The sequence below is a fragment of the Populus euphratica genome, unplaced genomic scaffold (assembly GCF_000495115.2).
Source record: "Populus euphratica unplaced genomic scaffold, PopEup_1.0 scaffold375.1, whole genome shotgun sequence".
NCBI classification, from domain to species: Eukaryota; Viridiplantae; Streptophyta; class Magnoliopsida; order Malpighiales; family Salicaceae; genus Populus; species Populus euphratica.
Genome location: NW_011500266.1, coordinates 150183 through 163154, shown reverse-complemented (window position 1 = coordinate 163154; position 12972 = coordinate 150183). Strand labels below are relative to the sequence as shown.

Sequence of the window (12972 nt, the reverse complement as noted above, 5' to 3'; positions counted from 1 at the left end):
AATCTTAAGATATAATTTATATTATTTTTTAATATATTATTTTAACTAAAAAATCTTTGAACATTGTTTGATTATATATATATATTCTAATCTTTAGAATAGGAATACTTTCCAACGACCCCATACCTTACTATCACATGCATGTATACCAACAGCAAGCAGCTGTTGAGGAAGAGGAATAATGCACAAAATCTCTTAATTTCTTCTAGAAAAAGAAACTTTAAGAATAATTTAGTTTTTTTAGTAATATGGCTATGGTTGGTTTTTAAAGTGTTTTTTACTTAGAAATATATTATAAGAATAATTTAGTTTTTTTAGTAATATAGTTATGGTTGGTTTTTAAAGTATTTTTTACTTAAAAATATATTATAAAAATTTATTTTTTAAAAATTACTTTTAATATCAGCGTATCTAAATGATTTAAAAATACCAAAAATATATTAATTTCAAGTAAAAAATAAAAAAAATTAAAATTTTTAAAAAAATATTTTTAAAATATAAAAATAAACAAGATAACAACTCATAAATTTACTACATGATAAGCATAATTGGGGCTCCACCAGAATGTCTGCTCGACTTTTTCAAATTAATTCGTCTTCCAAAGTATCATATTCTTATTGAAAATCAGTCTATTATTCCCTTCCATGAACCACATGTCTAATTAGCAGTGGAATAATATTTCCTCACTATTCTCTTATCCCCATATGGATCATGTGCAGTGTATGGATCGAAGTTAGAGAATTCATTGTTCTTATGAGTGGGTTAGAGAAGCATCTTACATGTTTCACCATTGATTCTCGCCACAAAGAAATTTGAACGTAGCAGGCCAGTTTATTCATCTTTTGTTCTTCTTCTTCGTCATCTTCTTCTTTTCATGGGGAGTACCTATCACAGCCTTATAAAATCAATGAATCGTAACCCTTCATTTATCTCTCTGTACGCAGCCTTATAAAACCAATGAATCGTAACCCTTCATTTATCTCTATTTTCTAATTAACATGTCCAGCAGTTGATTCTCCATCAAGAACAGTGATCATGTTCATCGTTCATGTTACCTTAATTCTTATATTTAATTCCATTCTTTCAAGATTATGTAAGAAAAAAAATCTAAATGAAAAAAATAGAAAAAATTGACAGAAGTACATATAATAAGAAAACATGGATACTTTTTAAAGATTATCATTAATTGATTTCTTTTCATGCAATGATGTGGTGGAGGGAATTATTATTGATAAACTAAAATAGAATCACTAAACTATTGCGCAAGACTTATTTCTAGATTGAATCATAAAATAAATAAAGCTTAATGAGTCAACTATAAATGATGGAAATTACAAAGACCAAAATGCAAAAAACAAAAATTTCTTCAATGTTCCTTAAATAGATATTGTGGACATCTATTTAGTGATTCTATTAACAAAATTTCTTCAATGTTATACATTTCATTGATTTTATTCAAGTAAAACATATTTATTATTAATAAATATTTTTTATTTTTAATATTCAATTATATTTGATTAATAAATTTAATGTATAATTAATGAATCTAGCTTAAAGATAAAATTCGTAGAACAAAAATATTTTGCATAAAAAATTATAAAATTATTATAATTATGAGATTTCTATTGCATTAAAACATTATTTCTAAATGTTTCTTATCAATTATCTATTCAGAATAGACATTAATTAGAGTTATTGAGACCTGTTTATATTATATTCTTTTCTTTACTAAAGAAATCAACTATTTTCATTAACTGGAGTATAGAAATACTTGAAATTAATATATATTGGTGTTTGTCAAATAACATGAACACTGAACTAATTCGCTAGAGGAATTTTATATTGAGAGACTATCAATGTTTATAAAAAAATTACATAATAGTTGTGTAAGTAATTTTTAAATTTAAAATTATTAAATTATTATATTTAGAAATTACTGTTATGTTTTGATTCTGACTACATATTATTCTAATAAAAATAAAAAATAAAAAAATATTTAGTATAACAAAAATTATATAAAAATATTTAAATAATCACAATGATTCATGGTGAATTAATATATATATATATATATATATACTGAGCAGATCCCATGCCAATTCCTGCTAGCCATGACTTTTTCCTGCCCTCCTTCCTTGGTTCCTCCTGAGCCTCGTCAAAAAGTTGAAGTACCTTTCCCACACTCGCAAATGATGTCACAATTCTATGATTATAGACCGCTTCCACTGCAATTTGAGTACTTTGATTCAGTGCCTTGACAAAATTTGTTGAAACACTGGACAGCAAAATTTTCTTCGTGTAGAAACACAGAATGGTGAGGGGTTGCACCGCTATCATAACAATTGCAAGCTTCCAAGCCACGACTAGCCCCATTATCATTGCTATAGTAACTGCAGAAGTGGTTTGAACTAATAAAAAAAAATATATGATCTTCAGACGATTTTTATAAAAACCCTAAATAATTCTGTGTAAATACTTTCCATGAAACCCAACATAACTTTATAAGTTTATCAATACTTATACACGTGCAATTATCAATCAATGGTTCTTTATTTGGATACTTGATGGAAGAACATTATTTTACTCAGAGACAGATGCATTAAGACTATAAGAATTTACACATCGTGTATAATTACACTAATCAGTACTATCCTGTGCGCGCACTAATCTTAGCTAATTGACTCCTTAATTGGGTTTAGTTTTTGTTTTAAAAGCGGCTTTCCTAATTACAACGTGGATCAACTTCATTTTGTTGTCTGGTTCAAATAATAAACGTGGATAAATGGAAGTTACCCCGGCTTTCCGCCCAAAAATTAGCCGCCTGTAATGGAGTTGCCGCCCCTCTTCGTCAGCCATTTTTGCTTATTAACCCTATGGAAGATCACCTATGTAGATTAGGTTAAGAATCACCAGTTCTTGCTTATTAACGTCAGTCAATTAGTGGGGCTTAATAATAAAGAATTGCATGCCTAACACAATGTGCTCTTAGCAATATAAGGACACTTTTCACGCAGTTATAAACTATCATTATTTTGACCACATTTCTTGATCGTCGCCAGAGAGCAGAGTCTACAGACTCGCATTTTAAAACTCAATTTTCAAAATTGGTCAAAAGCATTCAACGCGGCCACAGCAATTTCAACATTCTCACCACCTTTACATTGTTTCTTGCAATCAAACAAGCAGATACATTGAATTCCCAGTGTATTCTTTTTTTTTCCCTGATGATCAAGCACATGAATCATGTGCCACATGTAATTTTTTTGTTCATATATATATATATATATATATATATGATACGTTGTGATTATCTGCCTACCCTAATTCATAAACACTTACATCCAGAAATAATTTAACTAACCCACAACCCCAAATAGACTAAAATAAAGAAAAACTAAACAAATTGCAAAGTACATAACCTAACATTAAAGGACTTCTAGATGGAATTGAATAAAGAAAATCAATTTAAAAAATACACACAAACACACATATATATACACACAAGTTAACTTGATTAACGCATGGTTCATGATATAAGATCATAATGAAAAAAAACTATTTATAAAAAATCCTAGTGAAAAACCTAAGCTAAATTAAAAAAACAAATCTAAGTTAATTAGGTTACTTGATTGACTTGCAAGCTGTGATAACCCTACAAAAAAACAATAAAAAAAAATCATAAAACTTAAGGGTCAATAACCAAATCCCATAAGATGAAAAAAAAAATTCAAGACAAGAAACATAGGGCAAAGAAATTCTAGTCAATTCAGGTTATTTCGACTAATACACGACTCACAACATGAGTTCAAAAAACTTCAAGACAAGAAACATAGGGGAAAGAAATTCTAGTCAATTCAGGTTATTTTGACTAATACACGACTCACAACATGAGTTCAAGATTAAAAAAAAATGAATTAAAAAAAACTAGAAAAAAGATAACCAAAATTAAATCAATAAAAAAAACTTGAGTCAAGTCAAGTTAATTTAACTAACTCATGAATTAGGATAACCTTACTGAAAGAAAAGCATTAAAAAACATGAAGTTAAAGGTCCAAGAATTTAATGTTAAATGAAAGAATTTAAAAAATTAATTTAAAAAATAAAAAAATTATATTCAACCTAAGTTAACTTGATTTACCTGCAATCTAGGATCCGAGAACCAAATCTGATATAAAAATAAAAAAATTATAATCATCAAAATAAATAAATAGTAATAAAATAACGAGAGTTAAATATGATATAATTCAACCTGAATTAACTTGATTTACCTACGATCTAAGATCCGAGAACCAAATCTGATATAAAAATAAAAAAATTATAATCATCAAAATAAATAAATAAATAAATAGTAGTAAAATAACGAGAGTTAAATATGATATAAAATAAATAATTAAATTAAAATTAAAAAAATATTAAAAAATAGTAAACTAGAGAATAATTTTTCTCCTACTATGTTGACTATTTATGTTTTCTTATAATTCCCTGGTCTTCTCCATAATATGAAGGAAATAGACATCTTTTTACCATAAATTTAGCAAATATTAATAAAAAAAAATTGTTAGTAAATTATGATAAACTTTGTGAAAGATTTCTTTATCTATGCATCAATTGAATTGCATTGAAAAAGAAAAGAATAAAAAATATAAAAAATACGATGAAGTATGACTTTTATCAACAGTTTTGTTGACGGAACTAACCTGACAATAAAGTTTGTCAATAGATATACTGATAGAAATAATCCCTTAATGTATATTGATGGAATTACATATGATATTATAGCAGCATTCAAAAAACAAATTATACGATGACACGACACTTTGTACTATAAAATAACTAATGCTATAATTTTATTTATAAATTTATCAGTAATATTTAATTTATGATATTATAATAAATTCTAATTACGGCTGTGTTTGTTTTTCAAAAAGTGATTTTTAAAAAATTATTTTTCAAACATTCATGTGTTTATTTGTCATTAGAAAAGTTGGTTAACAGAAAACACTTTCTAGTCAAAGAAAAATTTGGCTTGATTTTTAAACAAAAAACACTTTCTAAAAATTATAAAAAATTTAGAATTATCATATTATTTGTTGATTATATCAAATTTGATCCTCAAACTTTTGATTTCTATATATATATTTTTTGTTTTGAATATTTATTTTTCAATTTCATGTCTAAAAATTTAATTTGTATATTAACTTTGGTCCTCATTTGTATAAATGTTATTTGCTTTTTTCATATTATTTTTTTATTGAAATTTTTTATCTATCAAACTTGATCCTCATTTTTTTTATTGTTACTTATTTTATTTGAAATAATTTATGAAAAGTTAATTTTTATTATTTTAATTCTTCATCTTTTATTTTTTAGATTTGATCTCTATTATTTTGATTATTATTTATTTTATTTGGGATAATTTATGAAATTATATTTTTTTTCAATTTCATCCTCATTTAAATTTTTAATTTATAAGATTTGTTCCTCATTATTTTAATAAACTTGAGAAAAATAAAACATTAATAAATTATTTTCCAGCACATTTTCAAGACATAACTAAATACTAGAAAGTGTTTTCTAACTTATTTTCCATTACACTACTAAACATCATAAAATAATTTATTTTTTAAAAATTTATTTTCTCAACATTTACTTTTTTTAAAATAATTATTTTGCATCAAACAAATAGAGCTTATATTAAAGAACAGCCTATATTAAAAAACTAAAGCTTTCTAGACATCCTAGTAGAGCATCATTTCACTTGTTTTAGGCAAACTCAATCTAGTAGGAACTTGCTCTTTTGTAGAGGTTTCGTCAGCATATATTTGATAATCTACTATTCAATTGTGAGTAAACTTTTAATGATTGAAAAACACTAATATCAATAAACAAAATAAAATTTTCAATTTTTGACTTCTAGTATATATCACAATCATTGTTAAAAAAGAATAATGATTAACATCTAGATAGCATGATAATAATTAAAAAAAACTTTTCAGAATATATATTGGATTAAAATCTCTAAATGGGATCTACTTCCAGGTTCATCGATCCAACTGTTAGTATCTATTCTTAAAGTTCTTTTTAATCATATTTGTTTATATTCCATATTATTATGTTAAGAATTATATTTTTACCAAGAAAAAATGTGCAGAGCAGAAAAAAAGAAAAAGAAAAAGAAAAAGAAAAAGAAAGAGAGAGAGAGACAAAAGTTTCATTGCAATCCAAGTTATGGATGGATTGATTGATTGATTAGTGTAACAAAGTGGGATTTAGACGTGCGAGGTGGGACTTCCTCAACTTTCATCCCAATCCACCAGTTTGTTTATGATGTAAGAATAATCCAAGGAGCGTGCAAAAGAACAGAAAAATAACAGAGTATTTTAAAGATGATGGGATTGACTCTACCAGCGGCTCCTTCTTCTTCTTCTTGTTATATGTGTCACACCAAAAGATAAATCCCTATTTAATGCAAGGAAAGAACTCGACGAATAAATCCTGCAAACACTCACCTAAAACCATTTCATCATCAGGCAAATAGATCAAACATTTTGTCACGTACTGGTTTTATTTTGTATTCAATTCCTTTCCCTTCCACACAAACTCAAGGAAATAAACAATGCGTCAAAGATGATGATTAATGGAAAGCAAAAAACGTGAGGTAAGAAAATTAAATAATAGAAGGTCATCACCTCCATTCCCAAAATGGGGTCCATGCTGCTTTCTTAGTTCGATTTCCTGTCACCCTCCCCGCTAGTGGTGTGTTTTCTGATTATGGCCATGCAAAAAAGATCAAGGAGACACCAGCCACTATCACAAATGAGATTAACTTTAGTGGCATGTATCTTTATAAGCTTGCTTTTATTGCTGTAAAGCCTAATATCCATTCATGTATAAAGAAAAGAAGCATTTGAACTTTGAAGAAGAGATCCATTTGAACGGTGGAATAAAGGGTGGTCATCATCCGGCCACTATGAGACCACTAGAAGGGGCAAAGCAATGGACTGGGCACAACTACTGCATGTAGATTAAGGGTGGTAATTGGGTATATTTAGCAATGTCATAGCGCGGATTACCAAATTATCACCCCGAGAAACGCTTTTCAATTACTTTCTCTAAAATGCCATGTTACGGTCAGGCATGAGCGCTCAATGGAAAGAAATGGTGATTAGCAAATAGTAGAACAGTGCAATCCTAGTTCAGCAGAAAGTTTGACCTTGTGCAGACGGATGTATGAGAGAAAAAAATAGTTCTAGCTCAGTGTTACAGTGCAAGCGGTTATGAATAGTTGCAAAAGTCTTGCTCAATGTTGTAAGATGCACAGCTGTGGATTTTCCAGAAGTGTCCTAAGCTATTGCTTATGCGGTTATGCCAGCCTACAAGCAGCTCAACAATGTTAAAGCGGAGGGTAACTGTCAGGCAGAAGCAGCAGTTCCTCCAGTAAGAAAACCAAAAACCTGTTTCAAATTTCCTCTTGATGGTCGAGCAGTTATTGCAAATTTACAGACAAATACAAGTCGACGCCGCATCTCCAATTTAGTAATACATGTTTCGCTGAAAGATCTTCCATCATCAAAAGTTCCTGATCATCCAAGGGCCAAACATCAGAAAATGAGAATTACAAGAAAACATACTTAAATTATTTGGCAATGATCAATAGAGCAAGTAGGGTTGATGCCAACAAAATGAGAATGAGAGGCCAAACAAAATATATGCTGGGAAAGCACGATCATATCTTCAACAACAAAACAAGAAAATAAATAAATAAATTCTTCTGGTGTATAATTTCTCTTTTCTGAGCGCCAGGAATGGCACAATCTCAATGCCATATGCAAGCATCATACCTTTATCATCAAATAATGATGTCAAAATAGCTAGACAAACACACACAAGCACACACGCTGAGCGCCAGGAATGGCACAATCTCAATGCCATATGCAAGCATCATACCTTTATCATCAAATAATGATGTCAAAATAGCTAGACAAACACACACGCTGATATCTTCACCTGGAAACAAGTAAAGACATATTAGCAGTCATCTAACAGTTTCTGAGATCTCACAAGAAGAATATATAAAAATAATATTAATAACTCCATTTCTCTAGCAAATCCATAGCATAGCCATCAAAAGGGCAATCACATATGCTTGTATTCCCTGTTTTTGAAGTTCAAAATACACAACATGGTATTGAACAAATGTTGAAAAAATCATTTCAAATGCTAAAACATAAAACCAGATTGGGCTAAAAAAACCCCCAACAAATCTATCACTAAGCATATTCAATAAAAATCATAACTAGCAAGATCTCATTGAGGGATCCTTACCACTACGGCAACAAACTAGAAGTCTATGTGCTTTTCTAAGATTCAATTTTGCAAAGTTCACCACAGCTGGAAGATTGTTGAACAAGGAAAACCTATCCAGTTTCGAGCTCTGGAAGAAAAAAGTTATATTAAGTGAAACAACATTCCTATAAAAGAATAGTGCTTCCAGAAAATGGTTAAATCTTGTAAACAATTCATTTTACACACCACCATAGGAAGATGCAAATGGGCTTCAGAATCTGGAAGATTGATAGAGACTGGTTCTTTATCACAGTTCAATATGCAATCAACATTAGACATAAGTGCACCTGCATCAACAAGTAAACACAAAAATAAGTGTAAGAAGAAGAGAAACAAAATGGAAAATCATGTATTATGGCTTGAACGACATGATCTACCACTTAATCATGTTGCCTACAACACTACAGTGTTTCACATATTCTCATAGCCATAGCAATAACTACACCATATTGCAGGCGCTTTGATATACTTTCCCCAAAACAATATATGCCCGAGTATCATATAGTATGCAAATCACCTCCTTCTGCGCCTCCAAAACCCACCAAAGTCTTCACAATGACAAGTACCACCCATATCAGAGACTAGCACCTGAAACATACACCAACTTCGTTCACTGGAACCACTACTAAAGCAGCCTCACCTACTCCAATACCATCACCATCATCAAATACAAGCAACGCCCTCTGCCATTGACATTCTCCAAGTGACAGTACTCCTATTCATACAGAATCAGTTTAATAGATTCCATATTTATGACCATTTAAATTCCCTCTCTCGACACAATATAAATAAGGTAAGTCTTTCCTCGATTCATGAGCTCGGAAATCCAAAGAAAATACTGGACATATAAAAAGAATTCGCTAAACCAGTAATCTAAAAACATGAGTTTGTTCTCAATAAAAGATACTGGTGTTCAGAATGCTTATTCATAGTATTCAGCAGAAGCATGCCAACATCGTATGCCACCAAGAATGGGATGCAATGAACAGTTGATAAGCTTCTTCGGATTATTGAGGGAAAATATTATAGACCTATATTCATATAGAACAGAACCATCTTATGAAAATAATAGATAATTCAAGTTAAAAAGCTACTTTCCAAAAATCAATGGACCGTAAAATGACTGCTAAACAGTACTCAAAATGCCTTGAAAAGAAAATTTTGCTCATAATAGATGGTGCAAATGTGTGAAATATTGTGTTGTACTTTGGAAAAGTTGTGTGATCAAACAACTACTTGATAGATAAGAAAATAAGCCACGTTTTGGAATTTAAGATTCCAAATCAAAAGGCATGCAAGAATTTTAAGCATTCATGATAATCTGATTTCAATGTGTTTTCATAATATCAAATATGAAAATTAAACTGGGGATAATGTACTGTTTTTCAATTTCACCAAGCTATTTAAGAAAAAAAGAAGAAGAAAAAATAGTAAACTAAAAGAAATTGTGTTCTTTTGATATCTTACAGATCAACCAGGCTCTTCATAAGAAGATACAGGTTTTGCTAAAACCTTTTGTTTTGAAGAAAATGCAACAAAATCTGATCTGTAACAGGTCTAGTTAAAGAGAGTTCAATTCCTAATTGGCATGTTTTCTATTCTTACCATTTAGACATTCCCTACAAAAAATGCTAGAGAGAAAAGATTCATTAAAAAAAACAAAAAAAAAAACAGCACATATTCTTTACTGCTCAAATATTCTGTTCAAAAAATGAGACAAGACACACAACAGGAATAAAATAGTGGTTTCAAAATAATGAATCCTAAATTTCTGGAAATCAAATGGAATATTATTTGAACAGGATAATATTTTGAATTAACATATTAACATGCCAAATTAACAAAAGAAAAAAGAAATAGAAAGCATACCATGTTTAGTTGTTCCTACAACAAGATTGGTTGATCCTATCCAAAATGTTGAACAATAATCATTAGATGGCTGTAAAGTAGTATCATCACTATGCATATTTAAAGCTAATGGTAGTTCTACATTAGAAACATCAGCCCCATCACCAGCCATCTTCAGATTCTTGACAGTAACTTGAGGAGCATACTCTCCCCTATGAGCACGATATACTCTATCCTTTTCAACTATATCAGCTACCTTTTGGTTACAAAGATCAGGTCCTGAACTAATAAGATCATGCACATGACTCCAGAAATGGGTGGGTGTCAAACCCCTTGCCCAACTTTCTTCATCGTCTCCAGCTCCTGGAATATAATTCCAGCTAAACTCTGAGGTAGTCTTATTTCGAAAAACATCACTTGAAGAAGAAGCAGAAACAAGTATAATAGGAGTGAAATCCCACTGATTATGATCAGGTACTTCATTTAACCAGATTACAGTCTTCTGTGATATCCATAAAGGGCGTATAGGTTTTTTCAAGCAGGAAGAAATAGATGCAATATCAGCTCCACTTGCTTCCAACTGGTTAGTCCATTTTTCTATACGTTCCTCAATTGCCGCTTTCTCTGTATCTGGAACCCAAAGTGGTAAGTGCAAAGAACAATCCCAATTATGATTTTTTAGTTTTACATCTTCAGCACAGTTAGAATAATCTGCCACCTCCTGTCACAAGCAATTTGGTCACAAATGCACGATAGAAGAAAGACAACAACACAAAGGAATCCATATCGACATCAAGAAGCAATAAAATTTACGCTTACATATAACTTGCAATGAGCCATATATACTCCAAGACAACATTTAAAAACAAACGGAAGTAGGATCGAATTAAATTAAGACATATAAACAACAAAGAAAAAGCTCACCCTATTCATCAGCAAACCAGAATCAAGCATTTTATTTCTATAATTAAGAATAGCACGGTTCAAAACACACGTCCAAATGGGTATTGTTTTGGACATGCTATCAGGAAACCTCTTCCCTTTGCGAGTAGAATCCACGATAATACAACCTCCTTTCTGTCCTAACCAATTTAACAAGAACCCAAAAATTCAGTATCAGCTACAAAAATAACAAAAAACCCACATTGAAAAATGTCATTAATAGGACTTGCCAGATAGAAGAGCAACATGGAGATTAAGGCGAGAGGTATTGAAGGACCAATTGTTGGTGTGACCATCAGTGGATTTGAAGTAACAAGTAGAATGGAATTTTGGAGAGTACCAGAGGCCACAGCGGAGGTTGGCTATAAGAGGAAGGTCTGGCCATAATTGAGAGATTTCGCCCACAAATATTGAGTCTTCGTGGATTGATCGTAATGCGTTGTAGACTGTGTTGTCTCTGCGTTTTATGCTTCTTGCTGCTCTGTATATGCTTAGCTTCCCGTCTCTGTAGTCCTCCATTTCAACTCAGTTTCGCCTGATGTCTATTCTTAGGTTTTAGAATTAAACAAGGCCGACCCGCCGGGCAGAGAAAGATTTTATATTTTGTGTGAGAATCAGACAGGGATGAATGAAGAGTTGATAATTATGAGGCAAACTTTTCGTTTAAAAAAAATAAATAAAATTGATATTTTTTAAAGCATAAAGAATTATTAATTAATTAAGATATGATATAATCAATAAATTAACAATTTATTAATTTATATGTTAATTAATAAAAAATTAATTTACAAAGGTATTTTTTTAATATTGAATTAATCTATTTTTATGTAGTATGATTATACTAATATTATTATCTAATTATTGAATTAAGAATTGTTATTATTCTATACATTGATTTTACCAAAACAAGTCCATGAATTTAATTAGCCATGTATTTTTATATTTTTACAATAAACTAAAATTATATTTGATGTGTACTTGTACTTAATTAATATACTTCATAAATATTAAATCAAGTAAAAATATTTATAAAGAGAACATATAGTATCAAAAATATTAAAACAAAATAATTCTCAAAGGATGAGAAATTAACAAAGATGGATGAAATACATAAAGTATTGTGTGAGAACAACATAAAAAAAATAACGTGTACCTAAAAGTAATTGTAACAATGGATGTCAAAAAAAAATTAAGCAAGTGAGTTAAGTAACAATATTAACAATATCAAATATGATACTCAAAGTATTTATCAACTAATATTAAAAAAAAAATGTTAGTTTATACAAAACCATTAACAAAACTTTAAATCGTATGGGTTTTTTATTATAGCAATAGATATAATTTATTATAGATTGTTATAATAAAATTACTCTTTTGTCTTTAATTTGAAAAAAAATGTAATGCTATTAAAGATGTTTCAGTATTTATAATTTGTTTATTAATCATTGAAAGATTCTTTAAGGATATGTTAGTATTTTTTATTTTTTTTATAATAAAAATATAATTTTCTCTCTAGATTTAACAATTTCTTTAGTAGTTGCTTAAGGATTTTTTAGTCTTTTCAAAAATACTAAAATATTTACTTACCCCTAGAGTAAAAAAAAACTGAGTTGTTGACCCAGGTTTTTTTTGGTTTTTTGCACTTTGAAATACAGTAAAATTACTATTATACCATGTGCAATAACCAATAATTTATTGTATTTGTGTAACAATCCTAGAATGATTCATTAGAATCTTTCAAAAGATCAAAAAACATGGTCACGTTTACATTAAGTTTTTCATCTATGATTGGACATAGACCAACATGATCTTGATTCATTCTCATCGCATCCATAA

The 12972-nt window shown here is 29.5% G+C and overlaps 1 protein-coding gene across 6 annotated transcripts; it reads right to left on the bottom strand.

The window, feature by feature from the left end:
• Positions 1-6209: 6209 nt before the first annotated feature.
• LOC105112914 (initiator tRNA phosphoribosyl transferase family protein) lies at positions 6210-11760 on the bottom strand. Of its 6 annotated transcripts, none has more exons than XR_839856.1 (9): positions 11367-11760; positions 11119-11276; positions 10216-10915; positions 8533-8633; positions 8326-8434; positions 7948-8007; positions 7455-7579; positions 6690-6765; positions 6210-6509 (listed from the first exon to the last, which is right to left on the bottom strand). XR_839856.1 is itself a non-coding variant. In XM_011008816.1 (9 exons), exons 1-8 carry the CDS (start codon positions 11653-11655, stop codon positions 7356-7358), a joined length of 1560 nt encoding a protein of 519 aa, XP_011007118.1. In that variant the 5' UTR covers positions 11656-11760; the 3' UTR covers positions 6538-6768; positions 7325-7355. The 6 variants fall into 6 exon arrangements, 4 of the variants coding, with proteins under 4 accessions (XP_011007118.1, XP_011007119.1, XP_011007117.1 ...); XR_839857.1 differs by having other exon boundaries at positions 6210-6495; XM_011008816.1 differs by lacking the exon at positions 6210-6509 and adding an exon at positions 7325-7373 and having other exon boundaries at positions 6538-6768.
• Positions 11761-12972: the final 1212 nt, after the last annotated feature.

Excerpts from the sequence above, each read along its gene's own strand:
- LOC105112914 (XM_011008815.1), bottom strand. The coding sequence starts at position 11,655 with ATGGAGGACTACAGAGACGGGAAGCTAAGCATATACAGAGCAGCAAGA. Across the intron at positions 11,277-11,366 it reads CCATGTTGCTCTTCTATCTG|GACAGAAAGGAGGTTGTATT; the intron begins GCAAGTCCTATT and ends TAAATTGGTTAG. Across the intron at positions 10,916-11,118 it reads CTGGTTTGCTGATGAATAGG|GAGGTGGCAGATTATTCTAA; the intron begins GTGAGCTTTTTC and ends TGCTTGTGACAG.